Source organism: Schistocerca americana, chromosome 2, assembly GCF_021461395.2.
Source record: "Schistocerca americana isolate TAMUIC-IGC-003095 chromosome 2, iqSchAmer2.1, whole genome shotgun sequence".
NCBI lineage: Eukaryota > Metazoa > Arthropoda > Insecta > Orthoptera > Acrididae > Schistocerca > Schistocerca americana.
Genome location: NC_060120.1, coordinates 307,123,052 through 307,141,798, shown reverse-complemented (window position 1 = coordinate 307,141,798; position 18,747 = coordinate 307,123,052). Strand labels below are relative to the sequence as shown.

The following is an 18,747-nucleotide window of genomic DNA, read 5'->3' as shown; positions in this document are numbered from 1 at the left end:
ATTCTGATGCCATGCAATTGGCCATATTGCCATACTCACATGTAACACTGTGATTTTACAATTGAATTTGCAGCCAGGAGTGCATCCTGTTGCTACACCATGAGACCTAATTAATCGAGTATAACAGAATAAGTAAAGTTGTCAACATTTGACATTGTGTAAATTTCTGTTAGCTATGTAACTGGAGTGGATGTGCACACAAATGGCTCGTTAGTTGATACTTATATATGTAAAGAACCTGTAGAATTCCTCATACTGAAGTAAACCATAAATTTAAGCTGTAGAGATTGTAAACAAAGTCACAAATTTTTATTCGATTTACGGTTGTAATCATAACTTGTGAAATAATTGATTTCTTTAGGGCTTTGACAAAACTTAGAGAAATTGTAACTAATCTTATTGCCACGAAGGAAAGGAACTGAGGTTCCATTCTGATGATATAACAGTATATACCTTTTTTTATTTCAGACAGCTGATTTAAAATGTCTAAATATTTTTTAATGATATTGAAGTATCATCTATAATAAGTACATGCCAGTCCACTCGATTTTGCTTAAAACAATATATTCGAGAAAATCGCATAAGCAGCTGTAAGGTTCTTGAAGACCTGTCTGCTTTGCTTTTTAATTAGTAAAAACTTCGAGTATGTCTCAGAAATTGTGTAGTGTATTCATGCTTAGCAAGAAAAAACTATAAAAATCAATGAGCATTCTCATTTTTACAAGTGCATGATAATTATACCATCAGTTTAAATAATAATAATAATAATAATAATAATAATAATCTTCCAGAATCAGATTGCTGAGCTGAAAGCTGCCCAAGCTCCAGGAGCAACGGCTCTGCGCACTGCACTTCTTGATCCTTCAGTGAATCTGCTACTTCAGCGGCTGCGCCAGGAACTGCTGTCCACAAGGGCACGCTTGGAAGAGACACAGAATGAGCTCAGTGCTTGGAAATTCACACCAGACAGGTTAGGTTTGCTACAGACATACTCTATACAAAAGCTCTTTATTAGACCTTTATAGTGTATTACTTTCCAGATACGTTCAATAGATCTACATTTTCTGATACAAATAAATATTAATAAAATATCCTATATAAAAACAAAGATGAGGTGACTTATCGAACAAAAGCGCTGGCAGGTCGATAGACACACAAACAAACACAAACATACACACAAAATTCAAGCTTTCGCAACAAACTGTTGCCTCATCAGGAAAGAGGGAAGGAGAGGGGAAGACGAAAGGAAGTGGGTTTTAAGGGAGAGGGTAAGGAGTCATTCCAATCCCGGGAGCGGAAAGACTTACCTTAGGGGGGAAAAAAGGACAGGTATACACTCGCACACACGCACATATCCATCCACACATACAGACACAAGCAGACATATTTCTGCTTGTGTCTGTATGTGTGGATGGATATGTGCGTGTGTGCGAGTGTATACCTGTCCTTTTTTCCCCCTAAGGTAAGTCTTTCCGCTCCCGGGGTTGGAATGACTCCTTACCCTCTCCCTTAAAACCCACTTCCTTTCGTCTTCCCCTCTCCTTCCCTCTTTCCTGATGAGGCAATAGTTTGTTGCGAAAGCTTGAATTTTGTGTGTATGTTTGTGTTTGTTTGTGTGTCTATCGACCTGCCAGCGGTTTTGTTCGGTAAGTCACCTCATCTTTGTTTTTATATATAATTTTTCCCACGTGGAATGTTTCCTTCCATTATATTGATATCATTAATAAAATATCCAATATCTTGAACAAAATGAAATTGTTGACATTTTTTCAGAATGTTAAAGATAGTTGCCATCATCATTTATAAACATCTCTCAGCTTGATAAGTAAATGACAGAAAATCACTGAGCTCAAATAATTTAAAATACATTGACTTCTTGCTCCATAATCATCCCACATGAAATTTACACTAAAGAGCCAAAGAAACTGGTACACCTGCCTAATATTGTGTAGGACCCCTGTGAGCACGCAGAAGTGCATGACGTGGCATGTATTAGACTAATGTCTGAAGTAGTACTAGAGGGAATTGATACCATGAGTCCTGCAGGGCTGTCCATCAATTCGTAAGATTACGAGGGGTGAAGATCTCTTCTGAACAGCACATTGCAAGGCATCCCAGATGTGCTCAATAATGTTCATGTCTGCGGAGTTTGGTGCCTACTGGAAATGTTTAAACTCAGAAGAGTGTGCCAGGAGCCACTCTGTAGCAATGCTGGATGTGTGGGGTATCGGATTGTCCTGCTGAAATTGCCCTAGTCCATCAAAATGCACAATTGACATGAATGGATGCATATGATCATACAGGATGCTTACATGTGTGTCACCTGTCAGTCATATCTAGACATATCAGAGGTGCCATATCACTCCAACTGCACATGCCCCAGATAATTAGAGAGCCTGCCCCAGCTTGAACAGTACCCTGCTGACATGAAGGGTCCCTGGATTCATGAGGTTGTCTCCATACCCATACACGTCCATCCGCTCGATACAATTTGAAATGAGACTCGCCTGACCAGGCAACATGTTTTCAGTTGTCAACAGTCCAATGTTAGTGTTGACAGGCCCCGATGAAGCGTAAAGCTTTGTGTTGTGCAGTCATCAGGGTACCGAATGGCCCTTCGGCTCCAGAAGCCCATATCGACGATGTTTCATTGAATGGTTTGCAAGCTGACACTTGTTGGTGTTTCAGCATTGCAATTTGTGGAAGGGTTGCACTTCTGTAATGTTAAACAATTCTCTTTAGTTGTCATTGGTCCCATTTTTGCAGGATCTTTTTCCAGCCACTGCGATGTCGGCGATTTGATGTTTCGCCAGATTCCCGATATTCACGATGCACTTGTGAAATGGTTATACGGCAAAAATCCCCCTTCATGACTACCTCGGAGATGCTATCTCCCATAGCTCATGTGCCAACTATAACACCAAGTTCAGACTCACTTAAATCTTGATAACTTGCCATTGTAGAAGCAGTAACCGGTCTAACAACTGTGCCAGACACTTGTTGTCCTACATAGGTGTTACCAACTACGTCACCGTATTCTGCCTGTTCAAATCTCTCTGTATTTGAAAGTTCTTACCTGTACCAGTTTTTTGGCACTTCCGTGTAGATTACTGTAGTCATAAAATGTATTTAATTCACTACATGTTAGAGTCCCCATAGAATTATTGACAATAGGAGATACTTACGATAATGAATAGATCACAGCATACACAGTCTGCAGAACAGTTTACATTCATTCGTTTCACTGTGTCCTGCGTATTCCAGGTAGGTTCTTATTTTGCTGGTGTTAGATGGTTCGAATTTCAAGGGAAGTTGTGGAGGAATTTATTTCCATTCACCCTGAAACTTTGTAAATAGTTCCTAGATTCTCAGTGAAATTGATGTGACAACCCGTTTGTGCTCTAATTTGTTTTAAAGCTATTTGATGGGGGTTCAAGTCACCATTTTGGACTGTCCAGTCCAGCAAATCCATCCGCTTTCCTTTGAAGCATATTACAACTGACTTGGACTCATATATGACATTGTTTAATACCTATATCTCATATCTTGTTTGTGAACTATCTGTGTGTGTGATCGAACATGTACTAATGACCAGAGTGCATAAGGGAAAGTTTTAAAATTTAGTCTATAACAATGTATGCCATACTTGTAAACCAGATTTTTTCTTTTTAATTAATTATTTATATTATTGGTTCTAGCAATACTGGTAAAAGGCTAATGGCCAAATGCAGGCTTCTTTATCAAGAGAATGAAGAACTGGGACGTATGATTTCTAGTGGCAGACTTGCAAAACTTGAGGGAGATTTAGCACTGCAAAAAAGCTTTAGTGAAGAAGTGAAAAAATCCCAGTCTGGTAAGTATTTTTAATTTCCTGAAATGAAATTGACATCAGAATGTTTCTTATAACATTAATATAGTTGGTGGTGGTGGTGTTGGTGGTATGTGTAATTTGTATAAGTTCTTTCAGTAAAGAAAAGCCACTCATTTAGACATTACTTACATTTGATATGAAAATTCACATTATTACACCCTGTTAAAGTGTTGTTCGACACCTATATACTTCTTGTGAACAAAGAAGTTTAAAACACAAAATACGCCTATTCCACAACACACACACACACACACACACACACACACACACACACAGGAAAACTGTTTCTGGTTTTGAAGCACCCCTTTCAGTGTCAAAAAATTTAAAACTAAGGGTCGACAAAAACCTGCTTTCTTTCTGTATCTCGGACATCAACATGTTGCAACTTCCTGACAGATTGAAACTGTGTGCTGGTCCAGGACTTGAATGTGGGATCTCTGCCTTTCATGAGCAAATACCCTCCAACATAGCTGTCAAAGTGCAACTCAACCCACCTTCACAGCTTTACTTCCACTAGTATCTCTCCTAACTTTCAAACTTGTGAGAAGTTCTCCTGCATACCTTGCAAGACTTACTATTTATGGAGAAATGAGTCGATATGTTGAAGTTTTTCACATAACTAGAATTGTGCTGAGAATTAGTGGAAGTTTGTTTTTTAGGTTTCTTTTAACATTCAGAAGAATGTTGAGCGTATGAATTTCAGTAGATTTGGGATTCAAATATACCAGGTGATATATAAATTTTGAAAACTTAATAAACCACTAAATAATGTAGATAGAGAGGTAAAAATTGACACACATGCTTGGAATGACATGGGGTTTTATTGGGTGGGGGGGAGGGGGGAGCATTGCTAGACACGTGAAAGATCTCTTGCGCATGTCGTTTTGCGATGATCGTGTGCTCAGCCGCCACTTTCGTCATGCTTGGCCTCCCAGGTCCCCAGACCTCAGTCCATGCAATTATTGGCTTTGGGGTTACCTGAAGTCGCAAGTGTATCGTGATCGACCAACATCTCTAGAGATGCTGAAAGACAACATCTAACGCCAACGCCTCACCATAACTCTGGACATGCTTTACAGTGCTGTTCACATTATTCCTCGACTACAGCTATTGTTGAGGAATGATGGTGGACATATTGAGCATTTCCTGTAAAGAATATCATCTTTGCTTTGTCTTACTTGGTTATGCTAATTATTGCTATTCTGATCAGATGAAGCGCCATCTGTCGGACATTTTTTGAACATTAGTATTTTTTTGGTTCTAATAAAACCCCATGTCTTCAGAATGAGATTTTCACTCTGCAGCGGAGTGTGCGCTTATATGAAACTTCCTGGCAGATCAAAACTGTGTGCCCGACCGAGACTCGAACTCGGGACCTTTGCCTTTCGCGGGCAAGTGCTCTACCAACTGAGCTACCGAAGCACGACTCACGCCCGGTACTCACAGCTTTACTTCTGCCAGTACCTCGTCTCCTACCTTCCAAACTTTACAGAAGCTCTCCTGCGAACCTTGCAGAACTAGCACTCCTGAAAGAAAGGATATTGCGGAGACATGGCTTAGCCACAGCCTGGGGGATGTTTCCAGAATGAGATTTTCACTCTGCAGCGGAGTGCGCGCTGCAAGGTTCGCAGGAGAGCTTCTGTAAAGTTTGGAAGGTAGGAGATGAGGTAATGGCATAAGTAAAGCTGTGAGTACCGGGCGTGAGTCGTGCTTCGGTAGCTCAGTTGGTAGAGCACTTGCCCGCGAAAGGCAAAGGTCCCGAGTTCGAGTCTCAGTCGGGCACATAGTTTTAATCTGCCAGAAAGTTTCATACCAGCTCACACTCCGCCGCAGAGTGAAAATCTCATTCTGGAAACATCCCCCAGGCTGTGGCTAAGCCATGTCCCCACAATATCCTTTCTTTCAGGAGTGCTAGTTCTGCAAGGTTCGCAGGAGAGCTTCTGTAAAGTTTGGAAGGTGGGAGACGAGGTACTGGCAGAAGTAAAGTTGCGAGTACCGGGCGTGAGTCGTGCTTCGGTAGCTCAGTTGGTAGAGCACTTGCCCGCGAAAGGCAAAGGTCCCGAGTTCGAGTCTCGGTCGGGCACACAGTTTTAATCTGCCAGGAAGTTTCAAAACCCCATGTCATTTCAAGCATGTGTGTCAATTTGTACCTCTCTATCTACATTATTCCATGATTTATTCAATTTTCGAATTTATACTGACCTTTTGATCACCCGGTATAACTGAGAACAGCACACTTCCCCTAAGTATTTACTAGCAGCAAACACATCCTTGGAAATACATCTTTCCTCCATATGCACCCTCATAGCTAGTTAAAACCTCTCTTCTACATTATCTGTGGGTAAGCTCCTCTTGATGTAGAATAAAAAAATGTTTATTGTTGCAATACACTATGTACTGATTGAGATGTCTTATTTTTTAAGAATGCTAGACTGGCTTACAAATTCCGTGCTTCTATCCAGATTTAGGTTTTCCATTGTTTCTTAAATTTAGCAGGCACGTGCTGGTATGGTTAATTTGCAAGACCACATAGATTCCTGTTCCATTTCTCTTTAAACCAAGCTGCTGTTCCATACCTAATAAAGTCATTGCTGATGTGATCTTGATCTTCCATTTCCAAGTGTTAATGGTTTACTGACAAAACCATAAGATCAAAATGAATACACAAGAAGAATGTGTCTGTAATTGTGAAAGTGATTGTGGCAGCATGTGTTGACAACAAACACCATGTGCTCTGTATCAGATCATAGTTTATGATCAAGCCTTAGATTTTTCTCATTTGTCTTAATGAGAGATAAAATAACGTAATGTATGTATATCGTTTAGAAGAGCAGGTATATTGTTATCATTACCTGAAACTGAAAAATAATAATATTCCTATGCATCTTTAAATGTGTAGCGGTAAAGGTAAAGGTATCAGTCGCTGCTCCTCCAGCAAAGTTTCTCTCTCTCTCTCTCTCTCTCTCTCTCTCTCTCTCTCTCTCTCTCTCTCTCTCTCTGTGTGTGTGTGTGTGTGTGTGTGTGTGTGTGTGTGTGTGTGTGTAGGTAGATAGAGAGAGAGAGAGAAATTTTTGTTGGAGGAGCAGCGACTGATACCTTTACCTTCACCATGAGATATCTACACTCATGCTCATAAATTAAGGATAATTACAGAATGTGGTGCCACACAACGTGCCACTACACAAACTGGTGGTAATAGCATAGGCACATAGGGAACACACACAACACAGATCTGTAAATCCACAGTATTGGTGATAAGTTGAGAAAACCGTCCCGAAACATGTGCTACAAAACGCCACTGTTTCCTGTGCATGTACCCCGACATCAGTATGGGATATGATCACCATTCACACGTACACAGGCCGCACAACGGGTTGACATACTCTGGATCAGGTGGTCGAGCAGCTGCTGGGGTATAGCCTCCCATTCTTGCACCAGTGCCTGTCAGAGCTCCTGAAGTGTTGTAGGGGTTTGAAGACGTGCAGCGATACGTTGACCGAGAGCATTCCAGCCGTGCTCCATGGGGTCTAGGTCTAGAGAACAGGCAGACCACTCCATTCGCCTGATATCTTCTGTTTCAAGGTACTCCTCCACGTTGACAGCTCAGTGGGGCCGTGCATTATCATCCATCAGGAGGAAGGTGGGACCCACTGCACCCCTGGAAAGGCGGACATACTAGTGCAAAATGACGTCCCGATACACCTGACCTGTTACAGTTCCTCTGTCAAAGACATGCAGGGGTGTACGTGCACTAATCATAATCCCCCCCCCCCCCCCCCCACACACACACACACACACACACACACACACACCATCAAACCACAACCTCCATATAGGTCCTTTTCAAGGACGTTACGGTATTGGTATCTGGTTCCTGGTTCATGTCAGGTGAAAACCCGGCAAGAATCACTGTTCATACTATACCTGGACTCGTCCATTTTACTGTGTGTCTGGAGACAACTGTTCCAGTGGCTGGCGTAAGGTCCCAAGCAAGGCTACCTGCAGTACTCCGTGGCCGTCTGAGGGCACTGATGGTGAGATATCGCTCTTCTTGTGGTGTTGTACACTGTGGACGTCCTGTACTGTAGCGCCAGGACACGTTTCCTGTCTGCTGGAATTGTTGGCATAATCTTGAGATCACACTTTGTGGCACACGGAGGGCCCATGCTACGACCTGCTGTGTTTGACCAGCCTCCAGTCGCCCCAGTATTCTACCCTTCATAACATCATCAACATGTGTTCTTTGAGCCATTTTCAACACGCAGTCACCATTAGCACGTCTGAAAATGTCTGCACACTTACTGCACCGTACTCTGACGTGCACCAAGACACCTCTGTGTATGTGGACTGCTGCCATTACCACCGTGCGATGATGTCAGGTCAAATGCACCATGTATCAGCATTATCCTTAATTTATGAGCATGAGTTTACCTACCTACCTCTCCGAGGCTGTTTTCTGCATCAGCATGTAGGTTTTGTGATAAACTCAAGTTTCATGTTACATTAAGACTGGATGCTATATTCAGACACAATGAGACTTTTCTGATCATTGAATGGTACATTGTGTATTCGAAGCTCATTAGGAAAAAATTATTTGTTTATTTGGTTTAAAAAATAGTTTCTTAAGATAGGCATGATGATAGTTTTTTCTCCGTGTTTGGTGAGAGTATGACTTTTTTGCCAGATGTTTCTTAGAAAGGACAAGTTTTCTTTAATTTATCATATTGGCTTATTAGATTACTCATTCTTTGTCTGAAGTAGTATTGATTTCAACAATTCACATACTGCTTCCTTTGGCATGATTGTGATGTGACTAGTTTCACATTTCAACATTTCCTTGGCTAAAATAGTCTTCATTTCATTTCTCCAAAAATTCAGAATGCTAATTTTACATACACTGTGGTTTAAATTGCTTGCTTGAACTACAGGCATGTGTAGTGTCTGTCATTAGGTATGTCCAAGAAATGTATGATACCAATGTTTTCCTGTTTCATGTTTTCCATTGTGTGCGTGTGTGTGTGTGTGTGTGTGTGTGTGTGTGTGTGTGTGTGTGTGTTTGCTCTGTGATATACAGACTAGTTGCACAGCATTTCATCAGACAGCAAGCCTCTTGCACTTGGTTTTCCCTATTGGATTCTTATTAGCATGTCTTTGTTTCGTTACTCTTATTTGTCGCTAATGTAGTGCACTTGAAAGTGTTTCTAAGTTCTTCTAAAATTTTGTCAGTTCTTAGAACAATTTACACTAACCAGTAAAATTAGCAACTCATTTGCAACTTTTTGTCATTGAATTGCGATGTAGTTTGTGTCCGTTGATAATACAGTGGTGTGTTTTGCATGATCTGACAGTTGTTAAACAGAAATAGCCTTCACTTCGTCACAGCCAGACAAGAGCCCATATTCATTTTTTTCCCCATTTCTAACTTCTAGTGTTGGAGGTCGCAAATTCCTTTTGTTATGCTAGTATTGTTGGTCATCCAGATACTGATGTTCCAAGCTACTAGGTGGTACTGGTACTCCTCTATGCAACTGAAATGTGTGGCACTGTGGTAAGACAATGGAATAACATTTAGAAGCACAGCAGCTTAAATCCCAATCCAGCCATCCATTCATTTTCATAAATTGTTCGAGGCAGATACGAAAATGTTTTCATTTGAGAAAGAAGCATATGATTTGCTTTGTCATCCTTCCACATCCTCAGCTTGTGCTTTGTCTCTGATGACCTCAACATCAGTGGGATGTTAAACCCTAATCTTCCTTACTTTCTTCCCTTTATTAGAGTTGACATTATAAATAGTACTAATTTTAAAACCAGAGTGAAATGCTTAAAAGTTAATACAGAAGCAATGATGGGTGGTAACGCCAGTTTGTAATCCTGAGGAGCAAAGTTAGTGATATGTTCCAGAAAGTATTTCATATTCTGAGTGTCTTGTGGTGCTCATTATTCACAGCAGCTGTGTATAAATTACAGTATTTACAAGAAAAACTCCGTTTGCATGGTGCTAATTACTTTTTTGTTTTATTTATCCACCCAGCTATTTTTGGTTTTTTTTTCACAAGGCATCTTCATTGTGTGTCCTGAAGTACTATGTGGGTTTTTTGGGTCACTTATTGGATATACATTTAAAACCAGTTCATGGCACTTTCTTTATAATAAACTAGAGAAATACCTACAGTAAAAATGTCATAATTCATTATTTAAAAACTATGCAATTTCTCTTCATGTAGGAAACTAATTGAAAGCCTCCACTTTTTTGTGTAGTCACCATGTTTTTTATAACAACATTTCAATGCATTTTTGATGTCTTATGTCATTTGCTTTTGTAAGTGTTGCCAACTTTCCTGATTCTGGTGTGTGTGTGTGTGTGTGAGAGAGAGAGAGAGAGAGAGATATATATATATATATATATATATGCACATTTCTTTTTAATTATATGCTTATGAGGGAAATGTTATTTGTGATCATTTAGTAGGATGTTTATCAGTTATGTATTGTGTTGGTGTTTGCATTGAGTACTTCGTCATATTCGCTTGATCTTTTAGTAGTTGTTTCTTTTCTATCTTTGTTTTGATTATGTGGTAATTTTCTTGTAAAGTTATCATCAGCTATCTTTCATTTTTTATTCTATTTTCATGTCTTCGTCTCTTGTATTGACTGGTGATTCATTTCTCTTGAACTTTGTCAAAAAATTGATTGTCTTGTCCCACATTTTAGTTCCTGGGGTAGGAATCAAGATCTGGGAATGTCAGATGGGGTGACAGGAGGCGACAGTGGGTAATGTGGGAAATATATCAAGGAGAGGGAATTTAATGTCAGAGCTTGATTTGAGAAAATCATAGACTTGTCGAAGTAGATTATTGATGCCTTGGTGGTTCTGAGTGACAAGGTGGCTGCTTCTAAGACTTTTTACAAGTTTTAGGGCAAGAGGTGGTTTGTGCACTTGTTGTGTGAAAGGAAAGCCTGGTTGAGATGATTAATGTAGTTCTTCAGATATTCAGTGGCGGAGCAGAGTAATTCACCATGGATGTCTAGGCTGTAAGGCAGGGAGAATGTAATGTGGAAGGCAGTAAGCTGGAAGTCAATATCGAGGAAGGTGGCTTCGGGTTTCAGTAAGCTCCAGGTGAATTTGGAGTGAGAAAAGTGAGTTTAGCTGTTGCAAGATGTGGAGGAGTTCTTGACCATGAGTCAAGATCAGAAAAATATCAATGAATATGTAGCTATATAATGGAAGGAAACATTCCACGTGGGAAAAATTATATATAAAAACAAAGATGAGGTGACTTACCGAACAAAACCGCTGGCAGGTCGATAGACACACAAACATACACACAAAATTCAAGCTTTCGCAACAAACTGTTGCCTCATCAGGAAAGAGGGAAGGAGAGGGGAAGACGAAAGGAAGTGGGTTTTAAGGGAGAGGGTAAGGAGTCATTCCAATCCCGGGAGCGGAAAGACTTACCTTAGGGGGAAAAAAGGACAGGTATACACTCGCACACACGCACATATCCATCCACACGTACAGACACAAGCAGACATATTTAAATATGTCTGCTTGTGTCTGTACGTGTGGATGGATATGTGCGTGTGTGCGAGTGTATACCTGTCCTTTTTTTTAAATATGTCTGCTTGTGTCTGTACGTGTGGATGGATATGTGCGTGTGTGCGAGTGTATACCTGTCCTTTTTTCCCCCTAAGGTAAGTCTTTCCGCTCCCGGGATTGGAATGACTCCTTACCCTCTCCCTTAAAACCCACTTCCTTTCGTCTTCCCCTCTCTTTCCCTCTTTCCTGATGAGGCAACAGTTTGTTGCGAAAGCTTGAATTTTGTGTGTATGTTTGTGTGTCTATCGACCTGCCAGCGCTTTTGTTCGGTAAGTCACCTCATCTTTGTTTTTATATATAATGAATATGTAGCTATATAGAGTGAAGAAAAATTCACACACTTGGACTTTGCAGTGCAATTCTTCACATACTGACAAAACAAAAATGTCTCACCAAATTTCACCATGTGCATATTTTGGCCAGTAAATGGACATTAACGGCTGGCAATTTGGTTGCACTGTAATCGCATGTATACTAACTACTTTTGTCAGCATATAGAGCAGTGCTGTGCAGTGGGTTAGCATGGAGGAGGTCAAAGATTCAGTTCTGGGTCGAGGCTTATTTGTTTTTATTTGCTAAAAATAGTCTGCGTGGTACAGTATCTGGTGCCTTAGTCGTCATACAGTGATGACCAATGGGTCTTCTACAAAACATTCGCAGTTACATACTGCATACACAGAAATGAAAGTACAATTGTTTTCATGTATCAGCTTTTAAAGATGCCTTTTGCATGTCATGGATGCGAATTGTTTCACACCACTGCATCTACTAGATTCCAAACCTGTTTTCTGTGTACCTTCCCCCAAATGGTCCCATCAAAATTATGTGCAAAGCACGTTGCTAGCCCTCTTGACGACGTAAGGCTCTAATGAAATGTAATGGTTCTGAACATGGCAAGAGTAATAGTTGGTATTAATCAGTGGGACCATTGGAGGAGGGTACACACAAAACAAGTTTGGAATCTAGTAGATGCACGGGTGTGAAACAATTTGTGTCTACAACGTACTAAAGGTTTTTTTAAAAGCTGCCAATGAAAACAATTGTATTTCCATTTCTGTGTTCATAGTACGCAACTGCAAATATTTTGTAAAAGACATGCTGTAATCACTGTACGATGATTAATATGCCAGATACCGCACCATGCAGACTATATTTACCAAATAAAAACAAATATGCCTCGACTCAGAATCGAACCCTTGACCTCCTGCATGCTAACCCAAAACACCAGCCACTAAACCAATTGCACAGCACTGCTGCTATATGCTGACAGTGATAGCTACTGTACCTGTGATTACAGTGTTGCCAGATTGCCAATCTTTAACATCCATTTACTTCTCGAAATATATGCAGGGCAAAATTTGAGGAAGACATTTTTGTATTGGTAGGATGTGAGAAATTGCGCTAAGAAGTCAGAGTGCATGAATTTTTCTTCGCCCTGTATATTCATCAGCATTTAGTAGTGACATGTATGACGCTAAATGAAAATGCATTTATCAAATAATGTATTCTTGACAAGAGCTTAATAAAGGAAGAAACAGTAACTCCACTAATGAGAAACTGGTGTCTGTGACACCACAATGTGTTCACGCGCAAATCTAACACATCTTCTCATTTGCCTGTTAAAAATGAGTCTGCATTCCTTCATAGTGAAGATTTTGTACATCATGAGATAAAAATGTTGATATCATCCTGGACAAAGATAGGGTTAAGATGTACAAATGTGCCTGAGAACAAAAAATGTATTTTGTTATTCATTTTTTATTTCAGTCGTTTTTAAATTAACCTGTACTTCAAATTACTGAAATAGTCCTGCTAACCATTATTAAAATATAATGTAACTGAATAGATAAAGAATTTACTCTTTTTTGTCAGTACAGTTACATTATGTTTTCAAAAATTGATTCTTTTTGTTGGTATATTGTTTTTGCCTGATTATAAGATGAGGTTTTTTCCCAAATTTGTCATTCGAAAAATACGGGGTCGTCTTACATTTTCAGATTAAATTATGGCTGCTGAGACAAATTTTTTTAAATTTTTTTTTTAATTGTGTAATAGGTTAATTAAGGGGCATCTTATATTTACAATTGAAGTTTTGTCTACTGAGGTTTCATACAAATTTATTTTGAAGAATTCTCAAGGGTAGAGCTTAGCAAACAATGCTTTTGTTCGATAGGCTTGAGATTTTTCGATATGCAGAAGCATTCGATACAGTATCGTACTCGCTCAGATAATCGCGTGACACTTGACTTGCAGTGGTACGACAAAGGATACACATGAAACTATGAACTAGCCACTTTGAACAGGTTTACAATAAAGGTCCTCATACATGTGTGGATACCATATACATACATTTACGCTGGATTTTAAGTAAAGGTAACATTCAAAGGGGAAAATCTTGTTCTCCAAAAACCATTACTTGATTCTGAACCCAAGTCAGTATTTTATTTGGGTATGAGAAAGTGTAATGATTTTGCATGTGGGTTGCAAGTGACAAATTCTGCCGTTGTTCACATAGTAGAAACTGGGGAAAAATGTCACCAGCTTTTAATCATCTTTAGATCAAGATGGTGACAGATGAAACAAGAAAGAAAATTAATCCAGAATTGACTGCTAACAAATGAAATAAATCGCATTGAACTGACTACAGTTGTTATCGGAAGAATAAATTACAGTGGAAAGTCATGTTGTGGAGGTAGTACCAACAGACGTCACTAGATCGCAGGCTGAGCGAAGTTAAATTGGACTGAATCATGATTGTGATCTTTTGTTTATGTACTAGTTGCTGTTGTTGTGTACGACCTGCACGTTTCACTATTGTTCAAGCATTTTACTATGGAATGGTTGGAAGGAGAACAGTGACACCAGCTTGGCTGAGAACTGTAATGAGCAGGGGGAGCAGAGTGATGAACGGGCAGCAAATTTCATCGTGCTGCCAACCATGGGAATCTATATTGTTTACTTTGGCTTTTTGCGAGCATCTACCACATTTAAACTTTAGTTTGTCTGAATCACTTTGTACTTGTAATCAAATTGACTGTAAAATTCGACAAATAGTCAACAATAGCATACTTTTCTCCAGGAGATGCTAAAAGTCTAGATTGGGTGCAGTGGCGCGCTTGCGTATTTTATGTAGCAATGGTATCAGCACTCGCCATTAGGTATGATGAGAACAATGGGGGGTATGTCAGCTACTGGTTATACGCAGCTAATGAGGCAGCAGCTGGCAGATGGTATGTTTGGGAACAAGGGACAGAGTAACATTCTCAGAGGAGTATAGAAGCGAAATCTGCTGTGTGTTCAGAAAAAACGTGTTGTTTCCTCAGGTCCAACCATAACCATAACCTCAGAAATAGCAACATATTTGGAAGAAATGGCCAAATATTTGTGACAATGGAGATATATGTTTCACAGCTGTCGTGTTGGGATGACGTTGATTATGATTAAAAATAATGATACGACAGATGCCAGCAAACAAAAAAGGCTGTGAAGATAATGTAAACCATTTCTTTTTATTTTATTTCTCCTTGTATTATCAAAATTTAGACAGTGAATAAAGGCATAAGCTTAGAGTAGATGCATTGTTAACTTTTTAGTTTGATATGTCAATAAAAATTTGTAATTCTGATTAATCAGAATATGTTAAAACTAATTTTTCTCAAGGAGCCTCTTAAAAAAGGGGAGAGGGTCGTGTTATATTCAGGGTCATCTTACTCTCGGATACATACTGTATTAGATCTTGTAACCATTATTGAACTGTGTTTTAGTTGCTTTAATAAATGTAATCTGTTTCAGTTATCTTTCAACTGTCTTGGGTGGTTTATTGTATAATATTATTTCTTTATATAAAAGGCCATTGTGACTAATTAATATTTTTAACTTGAAAATGCAATTGTGTGTGGAAGTATTATGTAATATTAGGAATGTTTTTCTTAATAGTGAGATAATTATTTTTGGCAAAGAACAGTACATAGGGAAAAATGTGTGTATAATGACTAGTTTTTCACAGTTCACTTTTGTAAGTGTGCTGATTCTTTTGAAAGAGCACTATATTGCGTGGCGTATATAAGCTGAACAGAGTCAGATGAATGTTTTATCTGCAACAGAAACCTTGTGGATTTGTGAGATATGCAGGGGTATCCCTTCAGTTGTGTTCATTTTAGTGTTTCAAACTAGCTTAATTGCTACTGTACCACCAAACATACAGCTTAATTAGTGTTCATGCCAGTTGATGTTTTATTGTTTATTTTTTCTCCATCCAATTTACCCACTTCCACATTTTTCCCGATTGTTTTGTTCCTAATATTCTCTTTTTTGCATTTTTCCAGAACTAGATGAATTTCTTCAAGATTTGGATGAAGATGTGGAAGGAATGCAGGGTACAATATATTTTTTACAACAGGAACTGCGTAAAGCAAAGGAATCAAATGCTGCCCTACAGCAAGAGAATTCTGCTTTGAAATCTGGTGGAGTGACAACAACAGAGCATAATACTGGTTTACGGACAAGTGAGGTGGGAAGGGAATCGAGGCCACGGACGCCTTTGTGTCATAATGGGATAAGGGAGAAAGGGGAGGATGACTCTAGAGGTTGGGATGAGCGGACTCAAGGGTCAGATAGGCCACTAACCAGGGACACATCCTCATCCCAGTCACCAGGTACTGAAAATGCAGCAGACCGTCCGGCAGGCCGAGATGGGTCTCATCCACCACAGCAGCCACCTCCTGAGGAAGACAGTGTGTCTTGTGATGCTAGGTCCCCAGAAGATACCCGTCTGTCCCCTCAGCGTAGACCTCATAGTCAGTATGAGGAATCGAACGATTCAACGAATGTACATTCCAGCATCCCCCCTAGGACGTCTCAGAATAGTGAGAGGAACTGGCAAAAAGTTATCGTTGAGCAAGATGACTCTTCTAGTGACTCAAGTGAATTAATACTTAAGATTGAATCTGAAGACATCGCTGATGATGATTTGGATCCCCAGAGTTCTGATGCTGGAGCTGAAACCAACAAAGTGGGTAACAGTGTGAATGAGAGAGACAGGAGTGTGCCCATTAGTGCAGATAGGACTGCAGATCGTACTGATGTCATAAAAGAGCAGTCGAGGGATGGCAGAGACTCCCCATCATCCAGGAAAAGAACATGTTCAAATGATGACAGCAGTAATGATAGTGACAATGTACCATTGATAAAAAAGGTACGCCGTGATTCAGAAATTTCCCTTCATTATAATGAGGAGGAGGATGATGCAGGCCTGACAAATGGAGAGAGTGGTGTTTCAGGTAGTAGGACTAGTGGGAAGTAATGCATAATTATTTTGCATAATCACATGTGTAGTATTTATCAGCATAACGTGATATGTTTTATTCCCAGTTTATTTAAGTGCAGTCTCACAAATTTTATAATATGTTTTGAACATCCAGATTTATTGTGGTAGAAAGTTGTCAGCTATAATTTTGTATACAGTATGTGTAAAGTTACATGCAGATGTAAAATAAAATGTTTTATGAATATTGAACAGCCAGTTTTACCTTCAGTGTTAAAACTGTAACATATGAAGGTCATAATGTCACAAACTTTCACACACACATATAGTTAATTTAATCATATTTTATAATCTTTCTGTTGGTAGAACACCATTAATTTGTGTCTAGTTACATTTTCTGCCCATCGTATTTGGTCATACAAAGTCTTCAATAATTACTTTATCATGCAAAGATATAAAGCAGGCAATCTTTTAATTTCTTGCACAGGACTTTATAAATTGTGTTTTAATATATTATGTGATTTTTCACTGTATTGCTGCATCCCTTCTCAGTAATCTCCTCCTAAGAGAAATTGCATTACTTATTCTACAGTGCACATGTATGCACCAAGTGGAAAGCTGCTCAAATATCTCCTTACACCCTTCTCACAAGTACAGTGGCTTTACAAACATTGGAAATGCTGGTACAGACCAAAATCGTCTTTCAGTGAGAGCGTGACTGTAGAGTTCTGTCGCATAAGATGTGACTACAGAATGGAAATACAGTCATGGGGCAATTTACTAGAGGACATCTGTGACAACACCCTTGAGCAAATGTAAATATCCCCTAAAACGCATCATATTACACTTCAGGGCCATATGTATCCACATTCCCCCCCCCCCCCCCCCCCCCTTCCCCTTCTCCAGGAAAAATCGTCCAATCGTAACCTCTCCTTGTATGAAATTACACTAAAAGTGATCTCAATGCTGTGAGTGCATACTGTGAAAATCATTTATGTACCCCTGGTCGGATCTCTTCTCATGAACAGCCTTTTTTCTCGATACGATCTCTCACACTGGACATTTGTGGAATAAAATTCAGTGAAGAGAAGTAGTGTTCCACTCCCCCCTGCTGTCTTGAATTGGAGGACTGGATGTATCTGTGCAAAGGAGGCTCTTCTCTTGTTGAGAGCCCTTCCTGGCCCAAAGTAACAATGCAGACGTGATCAAAACGCAGTATTGACCATCTAAGCATAGTTGAACTACGGTCAACACGAGCCGTGTACCTCCTTCCTGGTTGAATGACAGGAACTGGTCAGCTGTTGGACCCCCTCTGTCTAATAGACGCTGCTCATGCATGGTTGTTTACATCTTTGGGCAGATTTAGTGACACCTCTGAAAAGTCGGACTGTCTGTGATACAATGTCCACAGTTGACATCTATCTTCAGGAGTTCTGGGAACTAGGGTGATACAAAACTTTTTTCCCACGCGCACACGCAAAACTGTTCTGACTTATATGATTATGACTGTGCTCTACCTCAAAGTTTGAAACCAAACTGCAGTACATGCATTTTAATTGAAGATGGTAGTGAAAATTGATCTGTATAATAGCTTGAAATAATAACTATTCAGTTGATCTTTAACATGATCTTTTTGCAGATGTAGTTGACTGTATTGCGTGGTCCATAATGGATGAGTGTCATCTGTCTGAAATTAATCAGATAAGCTGAAGTATTGTGGTATGAGTGGGGCAGTGCAAAAATGGTTTAATTCATGTTTAACTGGAAGAATGCAGAAGTTTGAAATTAACAGTACAGGCAATCTGCAAAAAGCAGCAGAGTCTCTAATTGGGGAGGTACCAAAAATGATGTCCCACTGGGTTCAGTCTTGGGTCCCTTTTTGATCTTAATATATATTAATGACGTACCACTCTATTTGATGAAGATGCAAAACTATTTCTTTTTGCTGATGATACAAGTGTAGTATTCATGCCTAACAAGCAAGAATTAGTCAAGGAAATTGTAAATAACGTC

At 39.6% G+C, this 18,747-nt stretch overlaps 1 protein-coding gene across 2 annotated transcripts in view; it reads left to right on the top strand.

The window, feature by feature from the left end:
• The window catches only part of LOC124596600 (pre-mRNA-splicing regulator WTAP-like), a 43,804-nt gene extending 26,818 nt beyond the window's left edge, over positions 1-16,986 (top strand). For both annotated transcript variants that reach the window (XM_047135803.1, XM_047135804.1), the window contains 3 exons: positions 792-970; positions 3,699-3,853; positions 15,797-16,986. In XM_047135803.1, coding sequence (XP_046991759.1) covers positions 792-970; positions 3,699-3,853; positions 15,797-16,773 — 1,311 coding nt within the window. In that variant the 3' untranslated portion in view covers positions 16,774-16,986. The remainder of the gene's footprint in view (positions 1-791; positions 971-3,698; positions 3,854-15,796) is intronic.
• The last annotated feature ends 1,761 nt before the right edge of the window (positions 16,987-18,747 follow it).